Source organism: Neltuma alba, unplaced genomic scaffold, assembly GCF_004799145.2.
Source record: "Neltuma alba isolate B1F8T4 unplaced genomic scaffold, ASM479914v2 tig00004701_pilon, whole genome shotgun sequence".
NCBI lineage: Eukaryota > Viridiplantae > Streptophyta > Magnoliopsida > Fabales > Fabaceae > Neltuma > Neltuma alba.
Genome location: NW_021633826.1, coordinates 36,142 through 48,769, shown reverse-complemented (window position 1 = coordinate 48,769; position 12,628 = coordinate 36,142). Strand labels below are relative to the sequence as shown.

Genomic DNA, 12,628 nt, shown 5'->3' with positions numbered 1-12,628 from the left:
AGCAATTAGTTTTGCGAAACAATCGCTTTAGTGGTGTACTACCCTCGTTTGAAAATGCAACTGAAATGGGAATGTTAGATTTGGGGAAAAAATGATAGGCCAGAAACAACACCACCTTCATGGACAGGAGACAACTTAAAAGAGTTGAAAACTCTTAGCTTGCGAATAAATAAATTAGATGGAAAGTTGCCCTTGCATTCGTATTATTTACCAAAGGCCAAGGTTTTGGATCTCTTTTTTAACTAGTTTACAGGACCAATGCCAAGGTGCCTCACTTGGTTGCAATGGCTCGGAAATATGTTATAAATGATTCTGATCGTTTTATCAGACTGGTGGAGAACAAAAAATTTCAAACAGGTAAATTTTTATTGGAATTTTCCTATGTGGGGAAAGAAAGAGAATTGGTGTACAATAACTAGTTATAGGCTGATAAACATTGATCTCTCTCACAATAAATTAGAGGGGGAAATGCCTACAGGTTGAGATGCCTGAATCTATCATCAAATAATTTGTTATACCTAAACCCAAGTTCTGTTGGATCCAGTTTATACAGATTCTCGCAATAACCTTTGCATTAGCGAATAATTTGAAAATAATTTTTGATAGTGAACTTTTGACAGGTGAATAATGAATTTTATTTATGTTGTATAATTTGTCTACATTCGTAAGCGTTAAATATGTTTGTAAAATTTCTGGCCAAAAATATGTTTGTAAAATATAGTTCTTATTTAGATTAACAGTGAATAATTGTGATTTTAAATGGTCGTAATTTTTATAAGTGATAATGATTAAAAATTACGTTGGTTAATGGCGGTTCTTGCTTGAATACTTTTTTTAGACTTTGAGAATATTACTCCTCTGGTCCTATTTATAGGACAGAGAAAGAATGTATTTTTTCATCCTATTTATAGAGTACTGAGAGAAATTTTTTTTATTTGGATGTATAATTTTACCCATTATTTATTATTGTCTTAATTTTGTTTATACGACGTATAATGTATATTAAATAGGGATAAAGTTGAGAAGTCATTAAATTTTAAATGAAAGTTAATAAAATTTAAAGTTTTCCTTGCTCTGTGTAAAACATGCTGGAAGCGCCTTATAAATAGGATCAAATAAGTATGTTTGGACAAATATAATTACTAAAAAGCAACACAGGTTAATAGGAGAAATATAATTTAATATAAGTCTCATAAGTAGTAATTATCATTATTATTATTTAAATATAATTTTAAGGTAGATCGGAGAATTTCTAATTACTAAACTTCTATGGGGATTTTCCATTCCAATTACAAAAGCTACTGTGACGCGTTTAAAAAAGGTCAGATTATATAGTTTTATAAAGAAATTGCCAATCACGTCAAAAAAAAATAATAATAAAGAAATTGCCAAGAATGTTCGGCGGCTCCATCAGTAATTGATTAATTTGACCGAATTAATTATATTTATATATTGTTAGAATAATGATTTTTGTTTGTTGATGGCGTCTGGAGAGTCTTTTGATTTAATTCCAAATCCGCGGCCCCCAAGAACATAGCGAGGTGACCACGGCAATAAAGTAATTGCAGAATGCAACAACAATAATAAAGACTTATTTTATTAGATGAGGTCGGTTTCGCGTGATGTCATTGAGCTATATGTAAAACTAAATCTCTAAATATACTGTTAAAAAGTAATTACAGAATATTAAAATTAAAAGAATAAAAGTTCTGTAAAGTGTGCTTTGGTTATTAATTAGCTAATTAAAAAATTAGTGCGTTTATAGTCCAAATAACCTTTTGACTAAACGATGCACCCTTCACTAGGCGCATATTGGGTGAATGTAATAATGGAATTGAGGGGAATAATTTCAAAGATCATTTACATATTCCTTTGATTCTATTTATTAGATACCAAAACCATTTTACTTAATTTTATTTCTAAGTCATATCATTTAATATCTAGCATGAATGTATATATTTTCTTAAAAAATATATATACCAAATAAAAGTAAAGTTAGAGAATTATTAATTCCAAAACATAGCTAACGTAATCTAAGTTTTTTTTTTTTCCCAGTGAAATATAAAAGATTACTTATAAAAAATAAAAGTACTTGATGGTAATGATTGCAATGGCCACTAGATACAGAAAAATTAGTATCTGTTGTGACATTAATATATTAATAAAATCGAGCTCTTCATGAAATGACGAATATTCAATAGATAGTGCTCCCCAACAAAATAAATTCCTCGCCTCGGGGCGAGCTTTCTCTCTCCCTCTCTAGACTTTTCTTGAGCGATGAGAGCCTCGTTTCCTCGCTTGTGGGCGAGCTTCTGTCAAGGCGTCTCCCTCCCCGACAGTTTCTGTCAGCGGAGGGGATAGACGGTTTTTTGTTCTCTCTTTTTGGTTTGTTTGGGTTTCATTGGTGGTGTGTTTTGTCTCTACGGTATTAAATATTCCTATGAAGATCGCTTGCGGTACCTTTTGTTTTGATGGTAGCTTGAAGGTTGATAGATCAAATCTTGAACTGGCAGCTTGGATTTGCGTTTTGGGGGAAAAGGATTTGTCGACAACCCTCCCTGTGTTTGTTTGTTCTATCTGTCGGAGGATTGTTCTCGGTTTTGCTTGGTGGTGGCCAATCCAAGGTGTTGGTGATGGGCGTATATTTCATCAAGTGGTGCTGCTCAATGGTTGGCCAACGATGAGTTCTCTTCCTTCTCATTGCTGTTTTGGCGACTGGAGTATGTGGGTTCTTGTTGCTTCCATGGGTTCTCCCATTTTTGCTTCTTTGACCATGCTTGGTTGGTCTTTAGCCTACAAGAGGGACGGTTCCTTTGGGATTGGTTTGTTTGAACCCCCAACCCTTATTATGGCATTGATGCTGGTGAAGGCGTTTTCTTCCCTGCAGACTCCGACAACCAGACAGTGGGGCTTGACGGCGAACTCGGAGGTGGCGTCTCTCTGCGTTTCAATGCTAGGTTTAGGGTTTATATTTTTGGGCTGCTAGGTTTTGGCCCTTTTTATAGAACCCCTTTTTTTTTTGGGCTTTGTATGTTTCTGTCTTTATATCTATAAAAATATAACTATCTTTGGTCAAAACAAAAAAAGTAGATAGTGCTCCCCACCAGGATAGGAAATTTCTTCCTCCTTGTGCTCTGAGACGGTAGGTCACTAGGTTCCCATTTAACGATATTCTTCAAAGGGAAGCAAAGACATTTTGGATTTTTATTTATTAAATTTTAATTCATAACGCACGCGAATACTCATAAAATAAATCATTTGTAACAGTGAAAAGAAGCTTGATAAATTATAAAAGTTGTTATATATTTACGTCACATTTTTATATATTATATGGATATTTACGTTCACTTTTCCTCTTTACAAATGATTTTCTTTTCAAATTTTATGTCATTTATCTATAAAAATATTTTAAAGTTTACCTTTATGGTCAGCCGATGATGGGGAGACCCGATCAGACCTGGAACTACAAGTACTAATTATTTAAGATTATTGTGATACCTAATAAATTGTTGAACGATCAGCCTCTAATATGTTTAAGAATAAAAAAAAGGAGACAGAGAACATGTTGACGTAGGCGAAAGAATTTTTTCCCCGATAGCAATCAGCAAATGAAAGGTTCAGTTGAACATTGAAGTTTAATGCAACGAGGACAGTACAGCACGCCATCTCAACAGCTGAAAGACACGTGTCGTTCTTTCTCATTTTTCCTTCTTGTCTATCCTCTGTTCATCTGCTGCTATGTTTCTGGCAGATCCCTTCAACTCCACGTTGCCCAATATATTTTTCTCTTTTTCAATTAGAAGTCAACAATTTAGGACTTGTTTACAGCTACGTTCAAAACGAACTTTTAAACAAGTTTTTATAAATTGAGATAAAATTCTACTTACATATTTATCTCTTATTTTATAAATCACATTTGAAAAGCTATTTATAAGTGAATCTAAAAAAACCCTTAATCACCTAACACGTGAATGTAGGGTTTGATGTCATATAATCGAGAAGAGACTTAATTATGCCACTCATGCACTGAAATTTTTTTGCCAGAATGCACAGATATTCATCTTTTTTTCTTAAAGCTTTGGCTTTCTTTTTTTGCCACTCGTTTCATTGTAATTTTAGTTCACAAAAACAGACAAGCTAGTGAATTCCATACGGCAAAACAAAGGTCAATTATTGAGATTAACAGCAATTAATAGACAAATCCAGTCATTTTGCTTCCAGTTGCTTTCTGGTGTATTGTAGTTGTTTTGGAAAGATGCATGGAATATTATGACTCAGTGCTTTCTTTTAGACCCAATCCTTGCAGGATTTGCTGCAATTTATAAAGAATTTTATGTTAACCAAACTAATTACAATTATTATTTAATATCATTACGCATAATTTATGCAAATACATGATGCCGATTTCAATGAAGCTTGAATTCGACATACTTTTCATAAAAATAATATCAAATACTGAATATTTTTAAAATATAATTTTTCAAATACTAATATTTTTCGTTTTCATTTTCATTAGGCCCGTTAGTATAATATTATTTTAAGATATATTTTAAAATATTATTATCTAAAATTTTGCCATCAATTTATTCATTAATATAATATAAAAGGTATGTGAAATGAATAAAACATATTCATGGTGCTCAGTAGCTCAAATCGTTCTAAACCCTAAAAAATTTATTCATTTTTACGATTATTTACATAACAATAATAGTAGTAGTATGATGAAGATGATGATGATGAGGAGGAGGAGTCTTTTTCTTTTTGGGTAATAAGAGCCAAATTTATTTAATTTATTAGGATAAACCCGTACATATTACTTGGGCCTCAATGCAACCAATCTTCCGAAACAGGAAGAGGGAAAAAACCAAAGAAGCTCAGGTGAAAGCAAAGACTTAAATTCAACTGGAGGAGGAGGTTGAGTCAAGTGGTTATTAGGAGTTGACTTGAAAAGGGAAAAGGAAAGCAGCTAAATGTTTAGGATAGCACACTGTTTTAAATCTTAAGCCATTAAAAGAAAGCAAAAACTCAATTTAAATTCCTTCCAATCGCGTTATTCGGGGGAGACCTTGACTTATAGGGTACGTCTGGTGTAGACACGCAATTATTGTTCACATCATCAGGAAGACCTTGAGTTATAAATAATGAGGCCAGGGTTGTTCATCTCATGTACTTGTTTGAGTTTCATGTTGCATGAGCTAGCTGCAATAATGATGAGCGTGAGTTGTCTAAACCTTGTGAAACTGCCACAACCGATCATCATACTCATGATGCTGCACTTGCAGGCTGAGTTGTTCATCATAGGGTCATGTTGGAGAATGGGAGATACCAACGCTAGTTGCCTGCACAAGGAAAGACGAGCTCTTCTCAGCATGAAGAATGCCTTTGTGGACGATTATGGTCGTCTGTCTTCATGGGGCTCTTCTCCAGATTGTTGCCACTGGAGTGGTGTTCTCTGTAATCCTCGTACTGGCCATGTTGAGAAGCTCCATCTTTATGGTGGTAGGTGGCCCTCGCAGCCTTTAAGGGGTGAGATTAGCCCATCATTGATGGACTTGCAAACCTTAAACTATTTGAATCTCAGTTTCAATGATTTCAATCAGAGTCAAATCCCAAAATTTTTTGGTTCTCTCACCAAATTACGATACCTTGATCTATCTGGTTCTTCTTTTGGTGAAAACATACCAACTGAACTTTGCAAGCTTTCAAACTTGTTGATTCTAGATCTTTTCTTCAATGATTTAGTTGGTAGTATGCCTTTCCATCTTGCCAACCTTTCAAGTCTGCAAGAGCTCCGTCTAGATTGGAATTATTTAGTGGGCAATATTCCTAGCCGACTTGGTAATCTGTCAAGTTTGGAGATACTCCGGATTGGCTACAATAATGGTTTGAAAATTGATGACAAGAGTCTGGCTGCCATTGAGTGGCTTTCCAATCTTCGGTCATTAACTTTGCTTGACTTAAGCTATGTTTCCAATCTTAATTACTCTCACAACTTGTTGTCAATTATTGGAAAGCTTCCAAACCTGAGAGAGCTATGGCTTGCAAACTGTAGCCTGACAGACAATAATATTCTATCAACTCCTCCATCCCATTTGAATTTTTCTGCATCTCTCTTAGCTCTTTATCTCGATGACAACAAGCTGACATCATCATTATTCCCTTGGTTGTTCAATCTAAGCTCCAATCTCGCATACCTTTCTCTATACAATAATCACTTGGGTGGTCCCATTCCGATTGATTTTGGAAAAAACATGAACTCTTTAGTGTCTCTTGACCTTTTCTATAATGACCTAAATGGAACAATCAGTGACATCCATTTTGATAATCTCACCAAGTTAGAAAGTTTGGACTTATCTAACAATTTGTTGACCCTCAAATTCAGCACCGATTGGATTCCTCCATTTCAATTAAAGCAGTTATGGTTATGGCAATGTAAGTTGGGCCCTGGATTCCCTAGATGGCTTCGCACCCAAAATAATTTAAAATATTTATCTATTCATGATGCTGAAATCAATGATTCTATACCAGAGTGGTTCTGGAGGCTTGTAAAAGGAGCACATAGTCTTCAAATAGAATCCAGCAATCTCACAGGTGTAATTCCCGATCTGCCAATTGAATTTGATGTTCCTGAGATATCATTGGCTTCTAATCAAATTAGAGGCTCTGTTCCACCGTTCCTACTAAACAGCCAAATTTTAGACATTTCAGCAAATCTAATTTCAAAATTTGTTCATTCATGTGCCAAGAGAAGGAGTGCAATTGTTGAAAATTTGGCAGTTTTAAATCTCTCAAGCAACAACTTATCAGGGGAACTTCTTGGTTGTTGGGATCATTTCAAATCATTACAGATTCTTGACTTATCCAATAATCAACTCTCAGGAAGGATTCCTAAGTCTATGGGGTCCTTAAGTCAACTTAAGCAGTTAGTTCTACAACACAATTGCTTCACTGGTGGACTGCCTTCCTTCGAAAATGCAACTAAACTGGGAATGTTAGATTTGGGAGAAAATAACTTGTCAGGACCAATACCACCTTCATGGACGAGAGACAATCTAAAAGAGCTGGAAACTGTTAGCCTACGGATGAATAAATTAGATGGAAAGCTGCCCTTGCATTTATGTTATTTACCGAAGGCCAGGGTTTTCGATCTCTCTTTTAACAAGTTTACTGGACCAATACCAAGTTGTCTCGACAAGCTGGTTGCAATGGCTCAGAAATATGTTCTAAATGTTTCCGAATATTATATCAACGTCTTTGAGAACGGAACATTTCACGTAGTTGAAGTGTTTTATTGGAAGTTGCCTATGGTGTGGAAAGGAAGAGAATTGGTTTACGATGACCGCTATGGGCTTATGAACATTGATCTCTCTCACAATCAATTGGAGGGGGAAATGCCAACAGGAATTGGGAAATTGGTTGAGTTGAGATTCTTGAATCTATCGTCAAATAATTTGAGTGGAAAAATCATTTCAGAGATAGGACAACTAAAATCTTTAGAAGCTCTGGATCTATCAAGAAATCACTTTGATGGAGAAATTCCTTCAACTCTTGCTGAAATATCTTCACTCAGTGTTTTGGATTTATCAAAAAACAACTTGTCAGGAAAAATTCCAACAGGAACACAATTGCAATCTTTTGAGCCCTACTGCTATGAAGGAAATCCCTACCTCTGTGGGAGGCCATTGGACAAGCTTTGTCCTTCTGAAGAACATCCATTAGGGAATGCGACACAAGCCAACCAAGATGCTGATGAAGACGATTCTTTCTTGAAAGGATTCTACGAAAGCTTGGGGGTGGGATTTGCTGTTGGATTTTGGATAGTGTTTGGATCACTGTTAGCTACTCGATCATGGAGGCATGCCTACTTCAATTTCATAGAGAAGGTGTCAGACTCTATCTATGTGTCAACATTGCTTCTGGTGGCAAGATGGCGCAGGTGGCTCTGCAATTAAAAGGTAATATTTTCTTAATTACGGTTGTTATCTATCAACAAAAGATTTACATTACTCATGTTTTTCTTTCTCTGTTATTCTCAATTGTAAGATTTAATTGTTTCGTTGCTGATTGTCATCATATCAGCTGGAGCTTGGCATTTTGGGGTTTATCTGCAACAGCCCAAACACAACTCTTGCTTATCAAATTCTGTAGCGAGTGTCACATAATGGTCTGTGCAATTGGGCATATAGTGTGGTAGAAATTAATAGAAGGCAAGAAGAATAAGAAATTTTATTGTATCATCCTCTTTTGTTACTTCTTCTAGTTTTGGGATCGGAGTATGTATTTTGTATTGGGCCTGTAATATTATTGCAATCTTTATTAGCATGAATCTGTTGTTAGTTTGGTTGTGTTATGAATTTCATTATCATACTTCGAGTATTCAAAAATTATGGCAAATTGTAACGGATTCGTGAGCAGAACAAAACTCTGCCACCAAATTTTTGGATGACAGCGACATTCTCAATTATTTACAGTTATTATGTACAATAATCTATGAATTTGGAAAAGTCCGCAGAAGGGGGTTGTGCTCGCAAAAAGATTTTCATGTGAGTCATCGGCCGTTAGATACAAGCTTTGTTCTACTGAGCAGAGTCATTCACAAGCGGTTCATGAATTGTGAAACTAACTCTTTCGATAATAATAAGTCGCATTTCCACTCCTAACACTTGACTTTTTTATTTTATCTTTGAAAATTTGAAGATTCCTCATTGTAATGCTGCTAATAGAGAAATTGGAGCAACTCCCTCAAAGTACAGGGGTATATCTATCAAGATATTGCAACGTTGGATGTGATAAGTTAATTAGCAGCGACCAGGGTTATATATGCATATATATTTGATATATTGATGAGACTATTTATTCTAATAAATTCGGGTTGTTGTTTCTGCACTCTCTTCGCATGCTCTCTCTTTCTTGCTATTCATGTTGTATCCTTAGCTTACGATTGGCATTCTTTGTGGTAAATGATAGCTATTTACTTCTTGATATGATTATATTAGTCCTATAAAGTAGTACGTTGGTTCCAAGTAAAGTTCAAACATCACAAGCACATGACACTGATCTAATAATCTAACCCACCTTTTGTGGAAAATCATTTACTGGGGACAAATCATTTGCTAGCAGCATGCCGTTATTATTTTGCAAATAGAAGAGTTACTTTCTGTTTTTTCTTTCTATATTGTTTATCAACTAAATTTGTTCAATCAGTCGTCAAGCCAATAAATCAAGAAGGTACTTTTCAATGTTATAAGGCGGATTTGAAAACATTTTTAATGACTTAAAAATTTAGAATTACCCTATGTTTAGTACGAGGGAAATAGAAGGAAGAGGAGAAAAAATTTTCACGAGCTCGATTTGGAAAATTAAAGAAGTAGGGTCATAAGATTTTAATAAAAGGAAAATATAAAATAAAAGAGTAATAAAAATTAATTAAAAGTTTTTAAGCTTTACTTATCCAATTTTTTATATCAAACACATCAAAAATTTCCCTACCATTCCGTCCCGTCCATTTCCCTCATATCAAACAAATCATTAGTTTTAAAAAAATGTAAGGTTATTGGTTGTTATTGTCAGTAAATTAAAAGGGAGCAGGAATTAAATAAATAACCATGGTTGAAGGACCCTAGTTAAAAAGATGGAAATTAACAATCTCCGGTCATTCGTGGAATATGCTTGGGTACATGGAGTTTGTAATTTTATTTTGCCAACAAAGAACACTTTATAAAATGAAGGAATTAAATAAAAATTTGTACAAAATTAAAAGATTAAAGGTAAACTTTTATCAGAATATTTTCATATTCTTAGTATGAGACTGATTTGAAATTTTGAAATTATTTTTTTTTAGATTTTTCTTAAAAATCAAAATTATGTAGAGTGTGCTTTGATTATTATTGGCCAATAGAAAAAAGTACACATTATATATAGTCCAACCAAACTTTTGACTAGTCAGTGCATCCTTCACTAAGCGCATGTGTGTGTGGGTGTCTGTATATGTGGAATTAAGAGAAATAACTCCAAAGATTATGATCCATATTCCACAAAAATCGTTTTCTCATAAAATAATAATCAAGACTACTGTTACATCACATATACAAATTATGTTTGAAACTTGGAAAAAAATATTGGGTGGTGGAGACGATATATTATTAAAGCTGTGTTTGGAATGGTGATCCTCTGAAAAGAGGGGGCCTCACGAAAAAGATGGTAAAGAGATGAAATGAAATCATTTTAATAATGTCAGTATGATTTATATTTTTTTGCTATATTTTTAAATGAAATAATCCTTATTTTTCATATAAATTTATTCTATTTAATTTGTATTCCTAACATCATCTAATTTCGTGATGGTAATTGCATTGATAGATACAGAGGAAAATGGGTGGAGGAGGCCAATATTTTTTGTTCATGAAATTGAGTTCTTCATGAAATAAAGATTATTCAATAGATGGGGCCCACACTCAATAGATGGGGCCCACCCCTTGGAAACTCCTTTCTTCCTACTTGTGCTCGGTCACCGGAGGCTCCTAATTAACAATATACCGATTCTTCCTATTCTTAGTTTAAAAGCCACTTAACTAATTTTAATAAATTAAAATAATATATTAAATTATTTATTTATAATAAATATGTATTTTTTAAAAATATCTATTAACTAGAACTATTATTTAATAAAATCTTCGATTTATACAACTATTATAAAGATTACCTTAAAAAAAATAGATAAATATAAAAGATAAAACAAATTAGGGTTTTATATTTAGAATAAAATTAAAAGTTGAACTAGCTCTTATATTAAGGACTTTCAAGAAACAAGTAGTGAAAATGACAGAAAAATGTCTATTGAATTTCAAAACGATAAACATGAGTGATTTTGATAGATTTTGAGTAGTAAAACTATCACAAGCATAGTGATACAAGAATAATCAACAAGACCTATTCATCTTTTTAAAATTTAACAGGTATTTTTCTGTTATTTTCTCAAAAAAAAAATTTGGATTTCTATTTATTAAATTTTAATTCATATTGATCATATCCGCCATTTGTCATCACATATATTGCAGACAGAAAATCTTGCAAAAATTACTTTGTAACATTAAACAGCAGTTTGAAAAATCATAAAAATACATTATATCCATCATTTTCTTTCTTACCATGCCAACCAGCAATATCCACCACTTCCATTACATATATTAAACGCCACTTTAATACGCTGAAAAATCTTAAAAAATCATTTCATTACATTTAACAGGAGAATTGGAAACTTATAAATAAATTACAATCTGTATAAATTTGGATTCATAGTTATTATAGTTTGATTTTAGATGTTTACGTGACGATTTTCACACGTGGGTCAACATATGTTAATATCTTCGTTGTTTGAAATTTCTCACTGAAGATGCTAGAATGCAAGATGCAGACCTTCCATAAAAGTACAAAAGAGCATTCCCTCCACAGTGGGCCCAAATGGGCGTCTGTATATGTGGAATTAAGAGAAATAATTGCAGAGATAATTTACATATTCCACAAAATTCGTTTTCTCATGAAACGATAATCAAGACCCATTCATCGTATATACAAACTATCTTTGAAACTTGAAACTTCTTCTCCTTCTAAAGCCTTTATTTCCACTTATTACGTTGCGGAGACCATACCATATAGTATTAAGGTCGTGTTTTGGTGTCATCCCATGAAAAAGGGGCATCACGAAAAAAACAAAGTTTTAAAATATCAACATGATTTACTTCTTCTTCTTCTTCTGGTTTTTTTTGGGGGCTATTTTTAAAGCTAGAAATGAAATATTTATTATTTTTCATTTTTTTTGTCATTATTAACTCAACAAGAGAAAATTACATACCTCTTATATCCGCTATTTTTTGCTCAAGCATATGAATACTACTGTAACACAAAAAAAAAAGCATTGTGGTCTTATATTTATGACCAAATTCAGTTTCTAACTAACTCTTATGTTAAGGACTAGAGGTAACATATGGATATCCACATTCATCTTTTCCTCTTTACATAATTTTCATTTTCTTTTCAAATTTTGTGTCATTTATTTATAAAAATAAAATTAATTATTATTAAATTATTATTAATTTAATACGGTTTTATCGTTAACTTATTATTTCTTTTATATTTTTATTTGTTTGAGTCTTATTTTAAATTATATCCATCTTTTTTGGTTACAAATATTGGAATTTCGAAAGGCTCTATTTTGTTTAGGCTAAATAAAAAAAAATTGGAAAAGGTCTACAAAAATAGATAAATATGAGAGACTAAGTAAGTTAGGGTCTTATAATTGTAGTTTTTAGCAAATTTTAAAATAAATTTTGATGGTGAAAGAAAATTGGGATTCACTTTTGTCCTTTTTTTTTTTTTAAAAAAAAAAGCTGCTTTTTAACAAAGAGATAGATTTACGATGGGATAATAATAGATCAGGTCTAGAACAAGTAGTACTCATTAAGTATTTAATGCTAACTCCGGTCTTTAATATAAAAATTAGTTAACTAATTTGAGTAGATTAAAAAAATTAGTTATGTTAATTATTTATAATAAATAAATATTATCTTTCTTAAAATATTCTTACTAATCAAGTGTATTGGTTAGAACTATCATTATTACAAGGACTATT

At 32.8% G+C, this 12,628-nt stretch overlaps 1 protein-coding gene across 1 annotated transcript; it reads left to right on the top strand.

The window, feature by feature from the left end:
• Positions 1-5,207: 5,207 nt before the first annotated feature.
• Positions 5,208-7,547, top strand: LOC114745519 (receptor-like protein EIX2; the record flags this gene model as incomplete). Its single annotated transcript, XM_028933679.1, has 1 exon — positions 5,208-7,547. A coding segment is annotated over exon 1 (2,340 nt), but the record flags the coding sequence as incomplete, so codon positions are not given.
• Between the last annotated feature and the right edge of the window lie 5,081 nt (positions 7,548-12,628).